General features: G+C 33.1%; 3 protein-coding genes across 4 annotated transcripts in view; 1 reads left to right on the top strand and 2 right to left on the bottom strand.

The window, feature by feature from the left end:
* The window catches only part of LOC148227185 (nuclear distribution protein nudE-like 1-B), a 9,506-nt gene extending 9,439 nt beyond the window's left edge, over positions 1 to 67 (bottom strand). For both annotated transcript variants that reach the window (XM_088202859.1, XM_088202858.1), the window contains exon 1: positions 1 to 67. This exon is cut by the window's left edge and continues 165 nt beyond it. The gene's annotated coding sequence lies outside the window, so the exon portion shown is untranslated.
* Positions 68 to 2,578: 2,511 nt separating this feature from the next.
* Positions 2,579 to 7,223, top strand: SCCRO3 (defective in cullin neddylation 1 domain containing SCCRO3). The gene is made up of 3 exons (XM_088202625.1): positions 2,579 to 2,808; positions 4,323 to 4,650; positions 6,161 to 7,223. Exons 2-3 carry the CDS (start codon positions 4,566 to 4,568, stop codon positions 7,099 to 7,101), a joined length of 1,026 nt encoding a protein of 341 aa, XP_088058751.1. The 5' UTR covers positions 2,579 to 2,808; positions 4,323 to 4,565; the 3' UTR covers positions 7,102 to 7,223.
* Positions 7,224 to 13,786: 6,563 nt separating this feature from the next.
* eRF3 (eukaryotic translation release factor 3) lies at positions 13,787 to 19,594 on the bottom strand. Its single transcript, XM_088202817.1, has 9 exons — positions 19,311 to 19,594; positions 18,841 to 19,125; positions 15,527 to 15,673; positions 15,313 to 15,458; positions 15,092 to 15,246; positions 14,695 to 15,016; positions 14,362 to 14,625; positions 14,122 to 14,290; positions 13,787 to 14,056 (listed from the first exon to the last, which is right to left on the bottom strand). Exons 1-9 carry the CDS (start codon positions 19,510 to 19,512, stop codon positions 14,013 to 14,015), a joined length of 1,734 nt encoding a protein of 577 aa, XP_088058943.1. The 5' UTR covers positions 19,513 to 19,594; the 3' UTR covers positions 13,787 to 14,012.
* Positions 19,595 to 23,200: the final 3,606 nt, after the last annotated feature.

Genomic DNA, 23,200 nt, shown 5'->3' with positions numbered 1-23,200 from the left:
GACGTTGACAATCAACAAATGTCACTTTCCAAACATGCGTCATCAAACGAGCATCCACGGACGGGGCGAGAGGCGCGGGGGGCGCAGCGTAACGACAAAACAAAGATTGGCGCTTTGGGCCAAATTAAATTAAAAATAAATCGATTGCGCATTGTTTCTACGACTAATTATAATTTTACAAAAAGTCAAATAATTCAGTTTAAAAATGAGCTAAAAAGCATACACATTTTACATAATGTTGAACATTTCCAGACAAACAAAAAAGGGTCAAATGAAATAAATAACTAAAAAAATAAACTAAAATATATTTACTTTTAATAATTTTTTTCACCATTTTTTCAACTCCCTATACGTCATTTCTCGTTTCGTCTATATTAACCTGCAGCATAAATGTCAATAAAAAATATTGTAAAAAGCCTTTCTGTTTAAATGATGAGTATTAACATTTGTTCAGTGTTTATATTACAAGTAGAATATTTCACATAGAGAGGGCAACTTTCTTTTAGTGGACCTCGACAGAAAGACAGCGGCAGGTGGTATTTCGTCTACCGTTCATTCGCATATATTATCATGTAACATAATTTGTACACTATTATAAACTTTTTAATAACAATACTACTGCAGCGGCTCAATCTGTAAATAATTGGCAACCGTCACTATCCGTCCGGCAAACTTTTAATGCATGGTTATTCAAAACATTAAAAAGTTTATGCCGAATGTGAGCTGGCAAAAAAACACTGTAGCATTACGTAGTGAATATATGATACAAAACGAAGCGCTGACTAACGTCATTAACGGCAAATTATCTGACTGCTGCCGCTCTGCCTCGACGTTTTCAGCATAGTTCCAGAGTTGCAAACTATATTGGCCCTTAACTTGTCAATCCAAAACATTTGGGTATTCTTCTTGAAACTGTTTAGTCCACTTATTAACAATTATTTTGCTCAAATAAAATATTTACACTTAATTTGTCGCGTAACGAAAAATATGAAAATTCAGTCTTTAGGGACGGTGATGGTGACGGGTGGCAATTAGACACAGATTAAGCCGCTGCAGTAATATTTTATTGAATTATTTTAGGTGTTTACATTGTTACAAGGCGGACGCGAAACGACGCGTCCGAATGCGCGAAAGATTGCCAGTCGAGAGAAATACCCGCCACGCTAGTGCTACTCAAGTGCCGACCAGCTTTAGCCATAACAAATCTAAATGTAAATCGGCCCCGATAAGTCCATTAAATATCATGCATAACTACAAGAGATAGATACTTTAGGAACAGTGATGGTGATGAGTGGCAATCATACACAGATTTAGTCGCTGCAGTAGTATTCTATTGATGATTGAATATGATGTCCGGATTGCCTGAAGATTGCTAGTGTAGAGAAATATTTGTCACGCCAGTGCTACTCAAGTACCGGCGAGTTTTGGCCATAACAAATCTAAATCGGCCCCCATAATACTTTCTCGTATTCACAATATTCAACTATTTATTATAAATACGTTCCACGATTCGCCACTCCCTTTCTACAACTGCCTACTTGCTTATGCTCGCGGGACGTTCCTATATAAAACTTTCTCATATGTATTTACAAGTTTCAATGTTTACGCGGTAAGTTAACAATCGCCTAATTTCTGTAAATCAAACATAGGTGAAAATGTTTCTTTTATAGTACTGCTGCTATTAATAATTGATATTGAAATCCAATACTTGTTAAAATAAGAAAAAAATGTTCTAGTTCTATAAAAGTTTTTCGTTATACTTTTTTAATTTGAGTTTGTACATTTAATGCTTCTGCAATTATCTCTGCCGCTTGAATTATGTTCACGGACGGTTTCAACATCCAGCGATATTCTGTTACTTTGAATGACAACGTTCTTGTTGGCAATACTTGTTTGCCCAACGTGTGGTAACGGGTAGTAGTGAGACACATATTGCCCTGTGTAGAAGAATATATCGCAGTTTATATGATTACATTATTTAAAAAAATAGTGTTACGACCACGTACCGATCGGACGAGGCATTGACCGGTGCAAGTGTTTTACCAGTATGCACCAGCTCCAGGTTAAACAAATAAGTTGGTCCCCACATTTGCTAATATCTTATGCCGAAGCTCAAGAATACTTTTTCAGGCCTTTATCGTGAAGTTATCGCTTAAAGAATAATATCTAACACAGCAACTATGCCGAGATATTGCTTAACAATTGATCGCAATATTTTTCACTCCGTGTTATTTAATAATTTTCAGCGTGTTGGATTATACGAACAAAAAGTATATTCATACGTGATTCAATTAATGTTGCCTGCATGAAGAGACAAACGGGGTCCTAACCTCCAGGCTAAATCCCTGTTACTGTTGGAGTAATTTCAATCCCGCTAAAAAACATTGAGACAGCATTGTTCCGTTACATTGCCGATTACAGCGATACGACAATATTGAAAAAAGAAAAAAAACATCTATTTAAATTTATTTTCAATAATAAGAGCAAATATGCGTAAAAATTGCGAAGCTTATGGCCGTTTTTGATAAATAAAAATAAAATTTAGCATTGACGTTCGCTTCTTAATCGGTGTCGAATTGGCCCGAAGAGCGACAGTGTCGGGCATCTCCCCTGGAGGTAAACAGCGGGCCCGACTGGTCTCGGCCTCCGCCCTGTCTCCGCGCCCCGGGCGCTCCGCCCAGGGCCCCACGCCGCGGGCACGGCGCGGACCGTCTTCCGGAGGCCCCCGACCGCCCGAGGATCGACTCGTGTCAAATCGGATAAACAGTTATCACCGTATTTGATCCTGTTGCTCTCCGCTCAAACTTAGTATGCAACCTTTGTCTCAACTCGGATTGCCCCAAAACCATGGCCGAAGACCGAAACGGACGAAAACGCGTCTATTGAATTTTACTTTTTGCAAATGTCAGATTGAAATGTTAGGATGACCATTTTTTTTATTCAACTTAACCCCTACCACTCGTTTCTTTTTGTTCGATTACTCTGTAAATGACTTAATTGATATTGATTTGTTTTTTTAAAAATATATAATTTAATTTAATAATTTTTTTACAATAAGGAATTCCGTATGTGAAATAATATACATGAATTTGCCTCATACGCGAAAATAGTTGAGATATAAGTAACGTGATATTATACAGAATATTCGATTAATAAGCAATTTTCTAAATGTGAAGTTTACATTTCCTTCCAATTATTTGACGGAGTGCTTCAGTCATTCGTCCTGTCTGAATTGAATTCTTTAAGCAGCAGTTTCTTTGGATGATTCAATTAGTGCTAATGGTCGTTATCTGACGTTTTTATATTTCTTGCGCTTGTGTTGAGTACATCGTTGCCTTATCTATTACAATGGTTTTTCGAGTGTTTTTATTCTACAAAAGTTAACAGGTCCCTAACGGTAGACTTCGTAGAGGATTTTGCAGTGTCAAAGTGCAAACGAGTCTAAGCAAGATTGAGCGAATATATGTAGAGTATTTAACAGTGTTGTAGACTATTGCAGAGGATCTGAAAGACAAGGACGTCATTTGGGCCGGGGAGGTAGTTGAGGTCCTCCATTGAATTTAGCCAGAAAAATCCATGTCATTTAATTAAATACTATGAATCTTAATGAAATAGAGATATTAAAAAAACTGAAATGTCATCCCTGATTCTAAACCAGAAATTCTTGGGTTATTCCTCAAAGAAAATCTAAAAAAAAACAGTCAAATCTATCCCGAAAATATTTTTTAAAATATGTCATTTCAGTGAATTCATATTGGAATACTTTTTCACCTGTAGATATATAGTTTTACCAGTTAAAAAATGATTTATTTGGCATATGCTAAAAATGATATGATTTTAACTTTTCCATACATATTAATATACATATATGATACATTTACATGCTTATTATTATTTATTTACATGCGATGTATAAATGTTACTGTGAATGTGTATTTTTCGGTGAAGTTATATTTTTACTAGTAGATATATATATTTCAATTAGCGATAATATAATTTAACTGATAGGCGCTAGTGAAATTATATGCTGTTTTAAGAGGTATGAAACTCAATTTGACAGTTGCAAAACGTACATTTGGTGTTCAAACCCAAAACTAACTACATACATTAACCAAACCCAACTAATGAAAGTTCTAAAGCTAATTACAGTCTTAGAAACTTTCACTGTTTTTGAGAAATTGATAACATCAAAGTATAATTTAAACCATTTTCTGGGCTGTCTTTCGATACATTGTTGTAGCATATAGTCATTCCGTTTCGGTCGTTGTCTATGAATATCTGCAATATTATCACACCACTAATGTAACCCGTTTCTGTTTCAGGAGTTTGCAAGACTGACTTCTACATGAAAATTTTTATTCTCATAGTAGGCATTTTAGATGATTCTAGTCGCAAACTGAACAAGTGTCCGATGAGAAATTATTATGATAGGGGAAAAGTAAAAGATTGTTTTTTATAATATCGGTTGAATTTAAATTTTGAACGCGGCCCCACAGTCGAAAAGAGACGATCGCCCGTTCAAAACTTAAAACTAACAGGAGTAGCTAACGACAAGATTTTATCCAATGGGCCACTGCTTTAGTTGCTTTAATTCACCGTCTGGCTCCGCTGCTACCGTTCCTCCGCTTCAATCGGTTATACAGAAAGATGGTTCGTATGATACATTTAATATGTTCTTGAAATCAAACTAAGCGATTGCATTTATACATTAACCATTTCCAGTCCTATATCGAAACTCATTCGACATTTTTATTATTAGTTAAAATTTTGTTATCATACATTTTAGAAAAATATAAGCTGTAGAATATAAAGGTTTTGTGTATACTTAAGTGAAATAGAGTAGTATTGGTAGTACCACACATATTTTTATGATCACTAATTATTTAGTCAAATTAAAACTCGTACACATTAAAAATAAACAGAATAATTTTTATTTATAAGTTATGAATTAAAAACTATTTAATCCTTTGTTTGCCAAAATCCGATATATCAGCTTTTGCTACTTTGGCTAAAATTGAAGGATCCGACGTTATCATTGAATAAATAATACGATGTAAAGTATTTGTTTCAGGGGCAAATATATTTTTTTTTAATATGTAGTACATCTATATTTATATAGTATGCAAATAAGACTAGTCAACTATAAGGATGTATTTCCTGTTTAATTTTTAAAGTGATATTTATTTAATTTTAAATTACAATGTATAATAAGATTTCAACCACAAAGATAAGATTTTGTACCTTATCTAGCTTGTATAGGTGCTTTGGATATTGTAACATATACTTGAGAATGTTTGCTCCGTTGAAACACATTGAGCTAAAACCTGTCATTTTGAAACTGAAGATTTAGTGAATAAATATTAATATAAGTCGATTGAATTTTGTGACTTACGTAATTTTATCATGACGATTCTAGATATAAACACATATGCATCTTATGCATTGCTGCCTTAAAAACAGTCGCATTCCATTGCACAGCTTTGTGAGATCAAAATCCTCAGCAGCATTATAGGCCTACCAACCTAGAGGGTTAGTTGGTGCTGTTAATCCTCTTCCATTCAGGGAATTTAAGAGCCTAACTAGATATCTGATAGCTTCTTTATCCCTATGAATTGAGTAAAATGAGCATGCTTTAACTGGCATCATCTGTTAAATCGATAAATTGAGTGCTCATTTTTATGTCATTTGTAAAGAATAAAAATAATATTTATAAAATGTTATGAATCTATACTATATTGTGGTAACTTAAATATCTTTGTACCTACCTACATATTATTCTAAAAAAAAGTTGTGTTGAACTGGAGATTTGCATGAGTCATTAATTTGTGAGTTTTAAGTGATACATACGACAGAAGGACATGTTTTGAGATTAAATTATGAATTATAATGCATTGTATATTATGACAGATTTTAAAGCAATATGTAATTCTACATAAAAATTTTGTAATATTATGATATTTACCAATTATTGTTGGAAGACATTATTTTTATCGACAAATATTTTTAAGGGGCAACGGAAAAGTAACTCGATTTTTATTTTAAATACTTAAATCAAAGAATGTAATCGGCCAATATTTGGTTAATTATAGAAAAATAGAAGGAATTACAATATAGTATAGTATATACAGATGTTTTTGTAATGCACTTTTTAATGTTGCAGAGATGACAGAATTGGAAAGCTCTCTCGCAGTAGGAGGAAAAGCGTCCACCGACTATCAACTCCACGGTACGCGTCAGCCGCTACTCTCCATCGAAACTCATCTGAACGGAAACAAGAAGAGCGGTTTCACTTCGTTTAATTTCTCGACACAAGGAAGCGGTCACATAAACGCCAACGTCGGAATCACTCCTGTGACAGGAGACCCCGTCTGCAGCTCGCAGCGATCTCAAATGGCAGCGGAAAAAAACCAACGAAGCTTCTGTCCGAAGCGTCTGCCGCGCTCGTCTTCGAACGTTGCAGATTCTCGATCGTCCGACGGCAGAATCGGCATTATGTTCGAACACTACAAAGACCCAAACGAGGAGGCCATTCTTTCCGAAGGCATCGAAAGGCTTTGTGCCGATCTGCAGCTCTGTCCGGACGAGTTCAAAGTGCTGGTGTTGGCCTGGAAGTTGAACGCCGAACAGATGTGCTGCTTCACGAAGAGCGAATTCGTAGTGGGATTGAAGAGTATGAAGGTCGACTCGATAAAGGGGATTCAAAGCCGCCTTCCCGAGATAGTGTCGGAGGTGCAGAGGGACAGTGAACTTTTCAAAGACTTGTATAGGTTTACGTTCAAGTTCGGATTGGACGCGGCCAACGGCCAGAGGAGCTTGCCGGCCGACGTTGCCATCGTGCTTTGGCGCCTCGTGTTCACGGTGTGCGAACCGCCCATCATGAACAGGTGGCTCAATTATCTAGAGCTGCATCCGCACGTGAAGGGCATCCCTAAGGATACGTGGTACATGTTTTTGAATTTTTGCGACACGGTCGGCGTAGATCTTAGCAGCTACGACGACACGGAAGCTTGGCCTAGTCTCTTCGATGATTTTGTTGAATTTGAAAACGACCAAATGAATCAGAACATTTCCAAGAATGAAACGTTTAAAAAATCCGACTGACCTATCATTGTAATAAACGTGTAAGTCTGTACTTATCACTCCATTGCCAAAATGTGTCGATGACGTCGAATCGTTTAATGATTTCTTTACTTGAATGTATGTATTGTGTATATTTTAGAAAATGTTTAACCACTGTAAAGAGCTCCATTGAAAGATGGACAAATTTAGAGCGGATTTGTTTTTGCATAAATATTTATTTATATATATATATATATATATATGTATATATATATATATATATATCAGTGGCATGCCGTCCATAAATGCGGTAGATTCAAAACGCCACCAGCATGAACGGATGATGGCGAGCGACTCAGCCAATCACGTGACCGTGTTTATATTCGCTCGTGTTTATAGTTGATCAACCGTGCGTGCTGGTGGCGTTTTGAATCGACCGCATATATGGACGGCACGCCACTGATATATATATATATATAAAATTATACATACCAAGTATTTTTCATGTTTGGTATAAACCGTATGTATTTAATATTATATATATCGACGAATTTGTAACCAATTGATGTTTATGTGTAAAGCATATGATTCATAGCTGGTGTATTTTGAGAAGCGTTGATTTGTGTATATTATGCTTATTTAATGCAAATGTGTTTAAGACTGTATTTAAAATATAAATTATATATTGCAGAAGTGTAACTTATCAAAAAAAAATTATCAAATGTATTGAATGCATTTTTTGTATCGGTTTAAAAATATAAATAATTTAGGTAGCTGTGTTATGTCAATATTTATATATGTATAGTTTCGGCTACCGCACTCATTTAATTTTGTTTCTATTGATATTTAGAGAATCGCTCGTTTCTCCGAATAGAACCAACATGAATATTTGCAAGGAATGGCCCTCAGTGTTCGTTGTAAATATGATTTTATTTTATTGTCATTTTGTAAAATTATTATTATAATATAATATTCATGAAATGCAGTAATTTTTTATGATAGAATTTAACTCTTAACAAGCTAACCCTATTGTGTAGTTAAGTTGCAAATGAAATAAATATTTAAGTCATGAACGTGGCTAAAATAATTTTGAGTTTTATTTTATATGCCTGCACTTAATTATTTTAAATTACACGCACAGCAATAGTAACAAAGCTTGATAAGTTAATCGTAATACTATCTGTCCAATGACTTGTTACTTTCAAAAGCAATTAAGATAAGAGGTTATTGGTTTTAAAGATTGTCTAAATCACGTTTACTAAGGCGCATTTTATTGTCAGAAGTCTAAACCACTTATAATATTTCAATACCAAGTGAATTATAGCTCGTTTCCATATTAGTACCATAAAAATTTTTTTTTTTTTATTATTAATTTAGTTATGTATATTTGTATTTTTGCCAATTTAGTGTGTTTAAAAATTCGATACATTAATTATCAACTAGAAGATATATAATAAACATCACTAAAAATAATCTGGAGTTCCACAAGGCAACATCGTAGGACCAAGTCTGTTGATATTTCAACCACAAAAGCATATGATACAGTTCTACTTTCATCACAAATTCCTTAATTGTGTTAAAAGAGCTAAAGTAAAATCCAGAACTGTATGAAAATATGGAGAATAACAATACTTACGACTAGGAGAGGAACTATCAACCCGTTTAGGTTGATATCATCAAATACCTGGATATACCAGTAATATAAGTTGGCGACTATTACCTGGAAGACATTCTATTGAGCCTAAATTATTGATTATTATACAAGCATAATTCCATTCAATCATCATAGATTAAGTTTTCCTAAATTTCATAATCTCACTGATGAATAATTTAAATTAAATCCAGCAATGACAATAATGATTTCAGACTGTCACTACTTAGTTGTTGATTGCATTTATCCCGCTATAACACATTGGGCTAAAGCCTGTCATGTTGCAACGTAAGATTTACAATAAATAAATATGCATCTTTTTACAGTACGTCTAAGCGAAAAGAAAGCTCGGTAAAATATGAAGATCTCAACTCATTAAAAAACAATCTTACTGTACAAAAGTACTACATAGCCAATATGGACTTATGAAATTCAAATCCAGGGTACAGCAAAAAATTACATCGTAATGATCTAACGATAAAATACAATGAGATGCATCATAATTGATGATAAATGTTACGCTCCATTGATTTATTTGTGCAAAGATGGAAAAAAACGTATGCGCTCTACATCTTAGATTGGAGTTACATCAGAATCAGGTTACAAAGGAACATAGAAGCTGTAAATTCTGTAATTTGTATTTTCACAGGACTTGGTAGTTAAAATATATACTTCTATGTAAAGCGTCGTCACCTTTTTCAGATGGTAAGCGACTTAGTACGTAACAGAAAGTTATATAGTAAGCTTATTAGTGAATGGAATACAGCTTAGTGGTTTCATAATTTTTTTATCGGAACATAGAAATTAAAAATATCAATGACCTAAAAAATATTTACTCGACAACTTCTTAAGCTTTCTTCTCTACTTTATATCCTTAAAGATCTCTTTTTAGTTATGTAAAATTTTGTGTGTTATCTTCTATATGCCGCCATCACACCTTCATCTGCTAGAAACTGAAAAGCTTAAAATTATCAAGAACCAGTTTGGAAAATGCCACATTAACTTTATAGGTGCAGCAAGTAAAAATGTCGAATTATGATTGATTGCACTTGACAAGATTTTTGCTACAAAGATAAGATCGATTTACACATAATTGTTTTGTGAAAAGATTTTACACAGAAAAATCAAGGACTTGCTTAAAATCAATATCATCTTTGTGGCAAAAAATTAGATGGTTTGAAGTAATAGCTTAGGATTTTTAGCTGATGGATGAAGTAATTTATATCAAATTAAGCTTTTTGTTAAATATTTAATTTCAATTCTAAATTCTTTACTTTCTGAAAGTTCAATGTGAATTTTTATTGTATTTCGAAATATTTTTTCATAAGGTTAAAATTCTTTAGCAAAAATGTTAAACCAAATTATTTTACACATACCAATTATTATAAACATTCTAAAAAGTTGTGTTGAAAAAGGAATTAATTTAAATTTCTATTTTAGATAAACTTTTATTTTTACTAAGTATAAATATAATTATTTTATAAAATGGTGCAAAGCAAATAATAATCAAAGTATGCATAATTCAGGAAAAAATAAAAATGAAGTTTAAAAAGACTACAAATTATGGTTATGATTATGGAAGAAAATTGAATATAGCTCTATTTAGTCATTTTGGTTTTCTCTAAGTAGAAAAACAATCAGCTAACTAAGAAAACTATATTAAAACATAGACATTGTTCGAGATGGAATTTTTGAAATAAAAAATGCAACACAAATGATATTTGAAAGGCATATTTTCATATCGGGACATATTTGAATTCGTTACAAAGGCATAAAATTTTAACACCATAATATATATATCATATGTATATCTGCACATATTTTGATAATGACAATTTAAAATCGCTCTGTGAGTATTTAACATTGTGTATATAATAAAGCCTTCTATAAAATTTTATCATTATAAATATATTATTATTTATTTTTATATTTAAAAAAAATTGTAACAAAAAGCGTGAAAAAATCATTATCATTACAGTGGAATAATAATAATAATATATATAAGGAATATATTAAAAAGATACAAACGCCATTATATCGAGCGTAATTACTGATCTTAAAATTAAGATATTTATATATAATATGTATTCATCATACGTTGCTGAACATATCGATAAAACTATTGTTCACTTTATTTCGATAAGGCACAATTATTTCTAAATGCGGTACAAATTGTTTGTTATGCCGTAAATAAATATGAAAATTACAGCTACGTTGCAACGAATACGTCATATATAACCAAGACTATATGTAGACCACTTTATTCAATTAGGTTATTGCAACAAAATATACAGCTTAATATTAATTCGGCTTACATACACATATTTTCATATACTGCAAAGGCGGACTGAAGGATAGTCTCAAATTTAATTTATATTAACTGAAACACCGTTAAATACTTTATATTTACATTATCATAAGTGTCAATAGATACAATAAAAAAAGGTGTAAGTAAACATTAACAAACGTTATAAAAGCAGTCATTTGCGTTTATGAATATAAGATAAAGAATTTATTGGCGATTATTCCGGTTATATATTTAAGTCGGTAAAATTGAAAACTATCATTCGGTCCATCCTATATTTTATGATCAACTACCTGAAATAAGTGATGTGCCATAAAAGGCAGCAATGGGCCAGATCTGTTTTTCTGGATATATAATTATATTTCTAAAAATTGTTTATATAATAATATATATATATATGTATATAATATTTACATATTTCATTATTAAAATTTTAAAATATACTCAATAATCAATATTTGCTTTTATGAGCGCTTTAGAATCTTGAGAGGTAATTGTGAGCCCAATTCCTTTTGTATTTTAATTATCGACTGAAGAAGGCAGGTTTACTTTCAATCGACTCATGAGCAGTCCAGTTTCAGATTGCTTAGTACAGGTACTTTTTTATTATTATCAAAGATACCAGAATAATTATTTATGTTTGTAAATTGAGTTACACAAAAGCAGAGTAACCTAGATTCAAATTACAATGTACTAAAAAGAGCTTCAGATTCATCTTGATACTTTCCAGGAGTACAAAATGACGTAACCCAACTTGTTCCTTTCCTATTACAAAACTAATTCAACACTTTTAAAATATCAGGCAATTATTATCGTTGATATGGGCGAAAATTGGGTATGTTACCGATAATGAAATTCCCACAGTAATTATAATAAAAAACTAGCATGAGAAAGTGGCGACATTTATTGATTGAAAGCTATATTATAAATCAATTTGATCTAAAAATATATTTTATTCAGACTTCAGTTTCAATCTGTTGATGTTACAATACCTACTCATTGATGTTGATTGCTACCTTGTTGTAACACATAAAAAAATAGTTACAAGCAAGATAACGTATTGTGTGGATGCAGTTTTATAATCTTCGCCTATTTCACCAATAATATATCATTGCCTTTGGATTAAACATGCCATTTAGATATGATCAGTTAACAGCTCTGAACTTTTATTTAATAACAAAAATGATTCATCTAATATATTTTTTGCACATGGTGAAATGTCACCCTGCTTCTTAAATCATTAATGACATATTGTAAATACTTTTCAATCAATTAACAAGACATCCAGACACACATAATACTGTCGTCTTCGGATTAACTGGTATCATATCGTCTGTCAGTTCACAACTATAAATGTTGAATCAGAAAAACATAATCACGATACCTGCTAATGCGAAGATTCGGTGGATGATAATATTTACACAACCATTTATAAACCAGGTGTGCCGTTGATTACAAATAACATGCAATTGAAATATTTTTATTGTCTAAATCTTTCTATATACGTTACCTTTTCATATACGTGAAAAAATCAAGCCAATTGTATTGTGTATTTTTATAATTTATTCATAAAATAAATTTAAAATATAATTATTGTAGTAGCAACAATTTAACTTTTGGAATTATTAAAATAATAATAATAATAATAATATATATCATAGTCATAATCGGATGAAACACATTTTACAAAAGAATCGTAGATTAAACTGAAACACCAAACTTTTTTAATAATAAAGAAGCCCCCTTATCCTTCAGTTTAGAATGAAGCCTAGCATAAATTCAACACATTCAAAATAATATCAATTAACGTCGAATCAGCGCGAGAGGGAAAATTTTGCAGGACTATCCGAATTGCTTTTAGCTTCCTGTTTACGTCGACGGCTGCATCGCCCCAAAGTATATACATACACATGCATATATATACACGTAAATAAAAATTAAATAACGGTGTATACAAATATATATACACACATGCGCATATAATCATAAAAAAATCATAATGTAGTTAAATAAAAAAATTTAACATTCACACGTAAACAATTATAAAAATTTAATAATAAATCTAATCATTTAACTAATATCTCGATAATATAATAAGCTATATTATAAAGTAGTAGTAGAAACGACTCGGTGAGTCAAAGAACATGCAAATCGGGAAGCTAAAAAAAAAATACATACAAGATCCCATTCAATGGATAATTTTATTTAAATTCTCTTTAAAATATATATATATACGCATAATTAATCTATTATCATCCACCAGGACATTGAGAAAAAAAAATGATCAAACAGAAGAACTAAATATACACATATATACGAATATCGCAATCGAATCAGACCATCGCCACTCTCTTTGTACATTTTATTATATCGGATCTCGACTTTTTAACCGGGCGTCGAAAGAATATCAGAATATCGAACAGATATAATAAAATAAAGACGATAAGACTTTTCGAGTGTTATATCCTGATACTCATTCGCTTCCCGTTGGTATTATTTATTATATATATAAATATATATACACAATTTCAAATCTTAGCTGTTCGGCAATAGTAAAAATTAAGCAAGAATCGATTTGACGTACAGTTAAATGATGAGCAATAAAAAAATTATGGCAGCACCAAAAGTCGTTATTTTGTCGGTTTCGAAGTTCAGCAGCTATTATTGCATTAGCCGCTCCGCAAAATTTTACTACATAAATAAAATTTATATTGTTAATGGACAGGTGATGTTACTTTTTTTGTCAAGATATACATACATAATATTCATTATTTATTTATTTATTTTTTTGTATAAAAATAGCAATTGGTGTTGGGCAGCACTCGTTTAATGCAAGTTTAAAAAATTGCGTACCGAACTCGCATCCCAAATTTTTTATACGCATGTACGCGCGCACATTGATTCGTGTATCGACTTTAGTTATTATGCATATGTCATTAGTTGTAGAAATGTATTAAGAAGATCTAGCCTAGCTATCTAGTCTAAGCTTATATACGTCTATTCAATAATCTTGAGGACTTTTCCGATTGCGATCGTTTTATCTGAAAAAAAAAAAATAAACATTAAAATCAAATACAATATTTAGAAACACAACAAACCGACTCACTTTCATCTCTTAACGTAAATCTGCCCATCTGCTGGAAAACTTTAAATTGCTCCAAACAAATGACCCCCGAGCATTCTATCCTCATGATGGCTACTTGATCTTGTTTGACGAAACGAGGTCTCGTTTTAGATTTTTCTTGAGTCTTCTTATCGACCAGACAAATTAAGGCCTAAATCAAACACATTACATCATAATTTGATACACAACATTTAATATGACAATAGAATAAGAGATTATTACTTTTACTGTCACTTCTTCTGCCGCACAATGAATATGCATCACGGCCGAGTAACCGGCGCATATAATAGATTTATGTTCTAAAATTACTAACTGCGCATCGAATACTTTGCCAGTTTTAATAGGGTTAAGCGCATCGCACAACACGAATCCGGGTGAGACGTCTTCTTCTTCTATTCCTTTTAACTTAATTTTGACGTTTTCTCCGGGTCCAATAGATGTCACTTCTTCGTCGTCGGACCACAATTGATCGACGGTGACTTGAGTCTGAAATAATATCATACGTTAACACAGAATTGACGATTTGTAATCCGATATAATACGACGAAGACATACCCTATTAGGCATAAGTAACAAAAGCTGTCCCTTTCTCGTGCTTCCGGCTTCGACTTTACCCATGAGCACCGTGCCCATGTCTTTATATTTATCTACGACGGGCATAATGAAGGGACCTTCCATATTGCGATTGAGCGAGGGCAAATTGTCTATGAACTCGATAAATGCGGGCCCCCGGTACCACGGACAAGTCGATTCGTCTACTTGTTCCCTGATACCTTGTCCGGTCTGGCCGGAACACGGAAGGAATGACAAATCCTTGACCGGATTGAATCCCAATTTTTTCAGGTAAGGTAATATTTTATCTTTACATTCGTTATATCTGAAACATAATGAACATATATTTGACGTATTTTTCAGTATTTCAATTTACCCTTTAGAAATATTTGTATCTTACCTGACTTCGTCCCAGTTTACGGTCGCGTCGTCCATTTTATTGACTAATACGACCAGGTGCTTCACGCCGGCGGTCTTAGCCAACATGGCGTGTTCTCTGGTTTGGCCCCCCCGGTCGAAACCCGTTTCGAACTCGCCTTTTCGCGCAGATATGACCTGTAGATTTAATCAATTAAAACAACGACACGAGCGGTGATACAAAAAATATGTAAGTCAATTCACCAGAACAGCGAGGTCGGCCTGCGCCGCGCCGCCAATCATATTAGGTACGAAACTCTTGTGGCCCGGGGCGTCTAATATAGTGAAATGCTTTTTCTCAGTCTCAAAATAGGCCCGTCCCACTTCTACCGTCTTTCCCTTGTCTCGCTCTGCAAAGATAATCGTCATTGAAGATAATATGTACAAGGAAAAAATTAGACATTCGCACACAACTCACCTTCTTGATTAGTATCGAGCGCCCACGACAAATACCAAGATTCTCTGGACTTCTCTCGTGCCTCCCTTTCGTATTTTTCCAGCGTTCTCTTGTCGACCATGCCCGTGAGCGACATGATCTGACCACCGATCGTGGACTTGCCAGCATCTAAATTACACTCTCGTTAGATGTTTATATATTATAATAATAAATATGATAATGTTGAGGTTTCATGTTGATTGGAAATTAATAGTGTAGAAACTAGTAAAAATCAAAGCACTTTTTCTACTTTATTCGCAACACGTCTTTTCCGCTAGGGTTCGAGTGATGTGGCAAAGTTAAGCAATCCTCAGATACTGCAACGTTGCTCTTTTAATATGTTTAAAATATCCATATGCTAGATTCATTCAGTGATCCTTTTCGTCTGTTGCAGAAATTCATCACCAACTTGTTTTATTTATGGCAATGAAGTTATGAACAAGCAAAGTTTTGTTATGCATTTAACAATTGAAAAACATTTTGAACAATGTCAAGTCGAAGAACTGTTTTTTTTTATGAAACGGTTACTGAAAATATAGGTTAACGGAACTAATGCATATTTTAAAAACAAGTAAAGATAACATTTCTTTGACAATTTATTTCGATCTAGAATTAAACAACTCGTTTCAAGTTAATTCTGTCGAAGGATACAGTACAATGTCATGCATTTAATGTTTGATTTTAATAAATATATGTCATGGAAATGTTATGTTTTTAGATAAAATAAAAAGTAAAGAATTTCAACTGAATTTTTTTTTATAAAATTGGAACGGTTCAGAATCTTATATATGTATTAAAATATATGATTTGTTGATGGTACATTTTCTATATAAATAATAAACAGGTTTTTATTTCAAATTAGAACTTATATATTATAGAACATATTTGGACTCGAGGATAACAGAAATCTATTTTTTTGGGCTGGATAATTCAATGCAGTCCATATGGCTGCATCGTATATTATTCCTATTTCCCGAACTAGTGTGCTGCTAATCTACGATACTTGTTCATCCAAGAAAATGATTTTTTAAATAATTTAACCAGTTATCTGCTTAACTTGGTTTTAAAAATCCATTACTTTTTTGATAAAAATACATAGCAGTTTTATTAGTAATATAAAGGAAATATACCACTAAATGATATTTTTATTACTTCTTATTGAAATTTGTAGTTTTGTAGTAAATTCATTTTTTATTTTAAACAATGAGTATACCCGCCAACCGCACCGAAGTTTTGGATTGACGTGTTTACACCTCTAACGCAGTTAACAGGTTAAGACATATTTTATATTGAGAATACTTATTTTGTAACTATAAAATTCATTAAACTAACGTCGTTTTCTGCTTCTGAACTACAATCATGCATATTATTTTTTTACACCAAAACGTGAATTTAGTTCTCTCAATTTCACGATTCTCTACATGCACAAATTTAATTTGCCAATAACAACTAGTTTACAACGATTATGACCCATGACATTTGAGTCATTGCGTATTTTTCATTCTGAAAAAAAGTGTTTTTACTTAATTACCAGCATGATAGACAAGCGGTATAAGTCTGATTATTGAACTGAAAGACCAGGGTTAGAATCCCATAAGGCCTTTAGTGTTTTTAAATTTCTATCGTATCTGGGAGGTTGGAAACGGTGATAATTATATAATTATAATTCCGATTGATCATCACAGATTAGGTTTTTCAAGATTTTCTAATCTCACGGATGAATATGATGATTAATTAAAATCGAGCTAGGTTTATACATATCTGGTATTGAAAATTCTCTAATAATAAGCTAATACAGCTCATAGAGAATATTCTTTATTTATTAAAAATAAATAAATAAAAATTGCAAATACCTCCAAGTTCTAGTCGCCCGATTACAAAATATACCATCTATACAACAGTTTTTAATAATATGGTAGGTTTACGCACTATTTATGAATTTATCAACAATTATATATTATTTTTAGCAAAATTAAAAAAAAATTGATTGTACAGAAAATTACACAAAAAAAGAGTTTTAGTTCCGGTTTCTTTAATGGACGTTAAAGCCCGGTCTATTGCAAAAAATTAAGTGGCTGTTCATTTGAAATTTATATAAATAACATTATACGCAATGAAGTCAAGATAATCATGAGAATGGGTAAAATTTGAATTTCTGTATTTTTACTCAAATGCCTAAAACTTCTATATTTTCTAATCAATTTTGATCAACAGCCGTAAAAACAAATGCTGTATGTATAACAAATTGTCCATATGGAAATTTTGTACATTTTTTTATATAAAAAATAGCATTTCCATCACATATAATAAATAAATAAATAGCAACGTTCTTTTTGTAGAAAAATGGGTTTCGTGAAATTTCAACATTCTCGAATACTGCAGGGATGTAATAAGAAAAATATCGGTATTTTCCTGTTATCGGGGGTCAAATTTATTCTAAAAAAGTATTTATACGATTATATTTTCATTAAAAATGAATGTGTTTAAACCGCTTCATACTGAAATAGAAATGGTAGTGAGTGAGCGTTGGTCAGAATAGTGATGTATTTAAATATTTTTTTAGGATAAATTTGATCCCCGATAACTGGAAATCTTTTTTTATATAATGCATTAAGTTTTGCTCGACAGTTAACGTGTTAATGATATACACATGGATTTGCTGTCTTGATAGTGCTCGAAAGTTAGCGACAAGTTAAGTTATGCGGGAGTATACATACGAGCAAAGCTCTGATCAGTGAGGAAAGTACAGATTGTATCCTAGTGCCAATTAAATTCAGCTTTATATTTGATTTTTTTATACAATATACATAGCTCGATTTCCTAATTTGCAATTGTTAATTAATTTTACGTATTTTCCATAATTATACCACATTTTAACACTTTTCTATTATTAAATTTCGTTTTTATATTTTATTCGAATTATGTGCAATTTTTTTTTTATAATACAGAGGGACTCAATATTTTTTCTAAAATTAATATAAATATTTCTTCAGTTACATACGTAAAATACAAAACAGCGATACCGCTCAAAGGGTTAATACCGACCTCAATGGGATCGGAAGCCTTAATTATCGACTTCATGCTACATGGAAAGGCAGCGTCGACGCTGCGAGCTATACTTATTTTATCCATCTGTTTTTTTATCTTATTTTATTTGACACGATATTTATAGTGAGGTTATGTATGTGTCTGTGTGTATACGAAGATAAGAGTCGAATTGCATTAACCATATGTTTTAATGAAAAATATGGTTAGGGCGTAATTAGAATGCGGGGTTAGACCGTAAAGATACTGACCCACATGGCCGATGAAGACGACGTTGATGTGCTCTTTTTTGCTCCTGGTGTCCTCGACTCGCGGGGGCTTCTTCTTGATTATCTTGGGCATCTCCTCCGCCTCGTCTTCCTCCTCGCCGCCCTCATCGTCGCCATCTCTGTCGGGCGTCAGAGGAGACTCGTCCGCTTCGGCCTCCCAGCTGTCGGCCGCCGGAGAGCCCCCGTCAGCGGAGGCCGGGGGCGCCGGCGGCGGGTCTTCCGTCGTCGTCTCCGGAATGGGCATGGCTTCGGCCTCGGTCGCCGCACCTGAACGGGCAGAGCGGCGTTTAGAAAGTGCTACGCGGCAGAGGGATAGAGGTCGGGGGGGAGGGGAGGGGAGTCGTATTGCGGTCGCCGACATAACCTCAAACGCGCGACGGAAGGGGGGTGGTGTGGTGGGGGGGGGGACGAACTGCGTGCAACGTGGCTCGAGGGGCGGGGCGACGGCTCACCGTTGGGCATCGGTTTCTCTTGTCGCTCTTCGTCGGCTTCTCCGTCCGGATCGTCCGGGTCCGGCTCCTTAGGGCAGCCGAAGGGAACGAACTCGACGGCGTTGACGTTGAGCGTGGAGAACTTGGCGGGCATCTGCTGGCAGGCCGCGGCCGCGTCCCCCGCCTCGGCCTGCACCTCCCACGACTCGGCCGGCTCCGCCATCGACGCCGGTGATAGCCGACTGCGGGTCGCGCGAGCGACCGCCCAGAGAGCACCGAGCGCCGCGAGCGCCGAACACGCGAGCGGACGTCGAGCGACGGAGCGCCGACAGAGGCGCTTCGAAGGCTTCCGGCGCGCCAAAATTCGAACAGCCGACACCCCTCCCCTCTCCTTCGCCTTAACCGATCTTACTTTTGTCTTTTTTAATAATAATACGGCATGGTCGACGTCGTGGAAAATATAAAATGGTGGATTTTACATTTTTCTCCCGTTCGATCGGGGGTTGGCAACCTTTCCAGCCACGCGGTTAACAATCGACTCCCGCAACATTATCCGATTTCTATTTATAAAAATACTGCACGGTCACGTCTATAACGTCTATATTTGTTACCCCTCTCCAACGCATTGGGCTAACGCTTATCGGCTTACAACAGAATTTGTACAAAAATCTATTTTACATTTTATAATATACAAAACTCAATAATAAGCGAAAGGCCGCCTTGAACAGTGTTTGAAAAGTCTTGTTGTGTTTTTCTTTTCTTTTATACCAGGGCTTCTTAACCTTTTTTGTTTTATTGGCCCCTTTGTCGGTCTAACGAAGGCAACGGACCCCTTCTCAACGTAAAGTAATAATATTTATTTTTTAACACATGTCAACGTGAAAGCTGCAGTAGTTTATCTAAGACAAGAACATCAAACTGTGGTCAAGTATTTGCCAAGGCAACACGAATGTCACGTTGGACATCTAATCGAATTCGAGGATCTGTTTTCATTAAACATCAGAAGTAAGTTTTTTTGTCCTAAGAGCAATGAGTTCATCGTTGAATATAGTTTTTATATCATAAAGAAAAGTATCACGGATTCATGCTTTAACTTTCATCGCGGCAAGATAGAAATCACTTTTAAATGAGTTCTGTAAATTATCAAGTGAAAAATCTCTTTTAAAAAATGTACTAGGAATTTTGTATATCAAACTTCCAAGTATTTCTTTATCATTAAAAAGTTTGCAAGAACGTACTTTTGTGCGATGTTGGCCTCAACTCTTTTTTTTTAAATTCAACAATGTTGCCTTAAAAACCACTGATTTAGAGCCCCTGTTTTATACGGATTGGAAGCGTGGACGCAGATTTACAGACACGCGCTCCGTATTAGTTAAACGGACAAAGTGAAAATTATGGAAGCGATGTCGCAGATGAAGAAAGATCGAGATACAGACATTAAAAATTAGAAAAATTATTACACATAATCATTCAAGGTAAGATTCATAAAAAGTAAGAAGAGCAATTACAACAGTCGTTTGGAAAGAGCACTATATCCTTATTTATATAGGTGGGTAGTGAATAAGAAAAGTTTAGCTAGAATGATTTCCAACGTCCGGTAACAGATTAGTGAATAGAAACATATTAATATTACATGAAACTTTTAAAGTTTCTCGACAAACTTTGTCAGACGCTTTGGATGTTTTCGGCGAAAGCTACGAGGAGCTGGAACGGTTAATGTAAAAATAAATACATTTTCATTTCTTGGGCCCTTCAAAATTCAAAACAATGGGAAAGAAAATATAGTTCAGTGGTATTTAATATTTATTCAATTATGCAAATTATTTAATAGAAACTTTTCGCGCTGTTGCAATAGGAAATTAAAGGTCATCCAAAAGACATTTAGTCGCTCTTGACTCATTTTCGATTGTAGAAACTTTTAAATATTTTTTAATAATAGTGAATGATATTTCTTATTCAGTGGCATAATGAAAAATAAATTCAAAATACAAACACTATTTTAGGAATTCATTATTAATAATTTCTTTAAATAATTCTGTCAGTTTTGTGCTTAGTTTAAAATTATATTAATACTTTTATAACTCGTTTCAGCTGTAATAATAATCTAATTTTATTAATTTTGCATAAAACATTAACGGTAAATATGTTTATATAGAAATAATTGTTTCATTGATGGATGATTAATTTTAGAACATTCAATGATTTAATTTTCGAAGAAAAAGTATAAATAGGTGAACATATATGGATACGAAAAAAATATTAATTATTGCGACTAAATAAAAATATAAAAATACTGAAATTATCTATATTTTTCACACAATAAAATGATGCCTCTTTTAAGATTTTAAAGAGGCATCATAAACTTTAATTTTTTTAATTTTTTAACTTTACTTGTTAAGAGTAGCACACAATTTTTTAGTGAATATTTTGTCCTTTTCGTTTCACTTTTAATAATTTTATGAGTAAAGACTTTTGCTAGTATTGAGGTTGTAAAGATAAATGCCTTTTATAATTTCATAAATTGGAACTCACGTAGATGAGTCAACAAACAAAAATATATAAAAATCTAATATGAAATTCACAAATAAAAGAACAGTAAGAAAATATAGGTATGTGTTTTATATAATACACATACATATAAAAATAAACATTACATCTTCAAGTCGGTAGCATTTTAAACTCATTAGTCGCAAATATGTTAAACTTAAATCAAAGAAAGAAATAAAGTTGATCTTGCCACAATTTTTTTAATGCTATTTTTCATGGATAAAATATCGAGATTACTTACGTAACGTGATCATTTGCGATATTTAACTTATAACCTGTTATTTTCATGAAGAAAGATGCCGATATATAATTGGCCATAATTAGGGATGTTTTGCTAATAAATTCCTCAACGAAAATACGGAGGCTTAATTAGCCGCACTGAGCTTAACATTTGTATGTTTTATCAATAAACAGTTATTTTAATTAAATTAATGTCATAGGTTATTTACAGTAACATGTTTTTTTTATTATTATTTGTTCGGATATCTTGCACACGAGTTGCCTTCGAACCCATACAAGTTTTGGTATTTGGAAAAGCAGCAAAACTAAGGGTATTAAAGAGAACTGAAATTAAAAATCTTGATGATTATTACATTATGGATAGATATATACAAATATTCGAAAGTTGCTTCGAAACCAAATTGGATTTTTAAAAAGGTTTTTCCATGTATTGTTATTAAATAATGCACTTTCTCATTCAAATGAAAGCATATTTAAAACAAGTAACTGCCATATGTTTTTTTATTCCAAAATGTTACAACTTTAATTCAACCTAAGGAACAGTGCTTTATTTTATTAATGAAACTTTATTATCGTACTAGTTTTTATAACGAAGAGGATGTTATACAATATGTAGTATATGCTTTTTGGTCCAAAGAAAAACCAATGACATTAGTTTGATGTTGGATGAAAATTATTGATAATATAATTTATTAAGTAATTAGTAGATTCTGTCGAACCTGAAGCAAAGGAAGTATACTAAAGGAAGTATTAATGCCATTTTTGAAGTTCTTTAAAATGTCGATAATTCTAATACATATGACATGGAAATATCACCATCCAAACTATCAAGTAATCATAAAAGGTATTATAAAATGAAAATGTGTAGTTCCGAAATTTTGTTAGCGGATATACTTAAAAAAGTAAGTGTGTGAAAATTTCACCTGCGAGAAGAACAGGAGATTCAGATAAATCTATAAATTAACACAGTTCCTAACAATTATGAATTACGAGTCATTGTGATTACTATCTAAATATCAACGTATTACATAAAAAAAAAGAAAAAAATGGCATTTGACCTTGAATAAAATACATACAAGTACAGACCATTAAAAATGAATATGGTTCTTTCCTCATCGATGACG

This window comes from Plectrocnemia conspersa, unplaced genomic scaffold (assembly GCF_051122295.1).
Source record: "Plectrocnemia conspersa isolate PC_06_02 unplaced genomic scaffold, ASM5112229v1 ptg000013l, whole genome shotgun sequence".
NCBI classification, from domain to species: Eukaryota; Metazoa; Arthropoda; class Insecta; order Trichoptera; family Polycentropodidae; genus Plectrocnemia; species Plectrocnemia conspersa.
The sequence above is the reverse complement of the archived record's forward strand: the minus strand, read 5'-3'. Positions and strand labels throughout refer to the sequence as shown.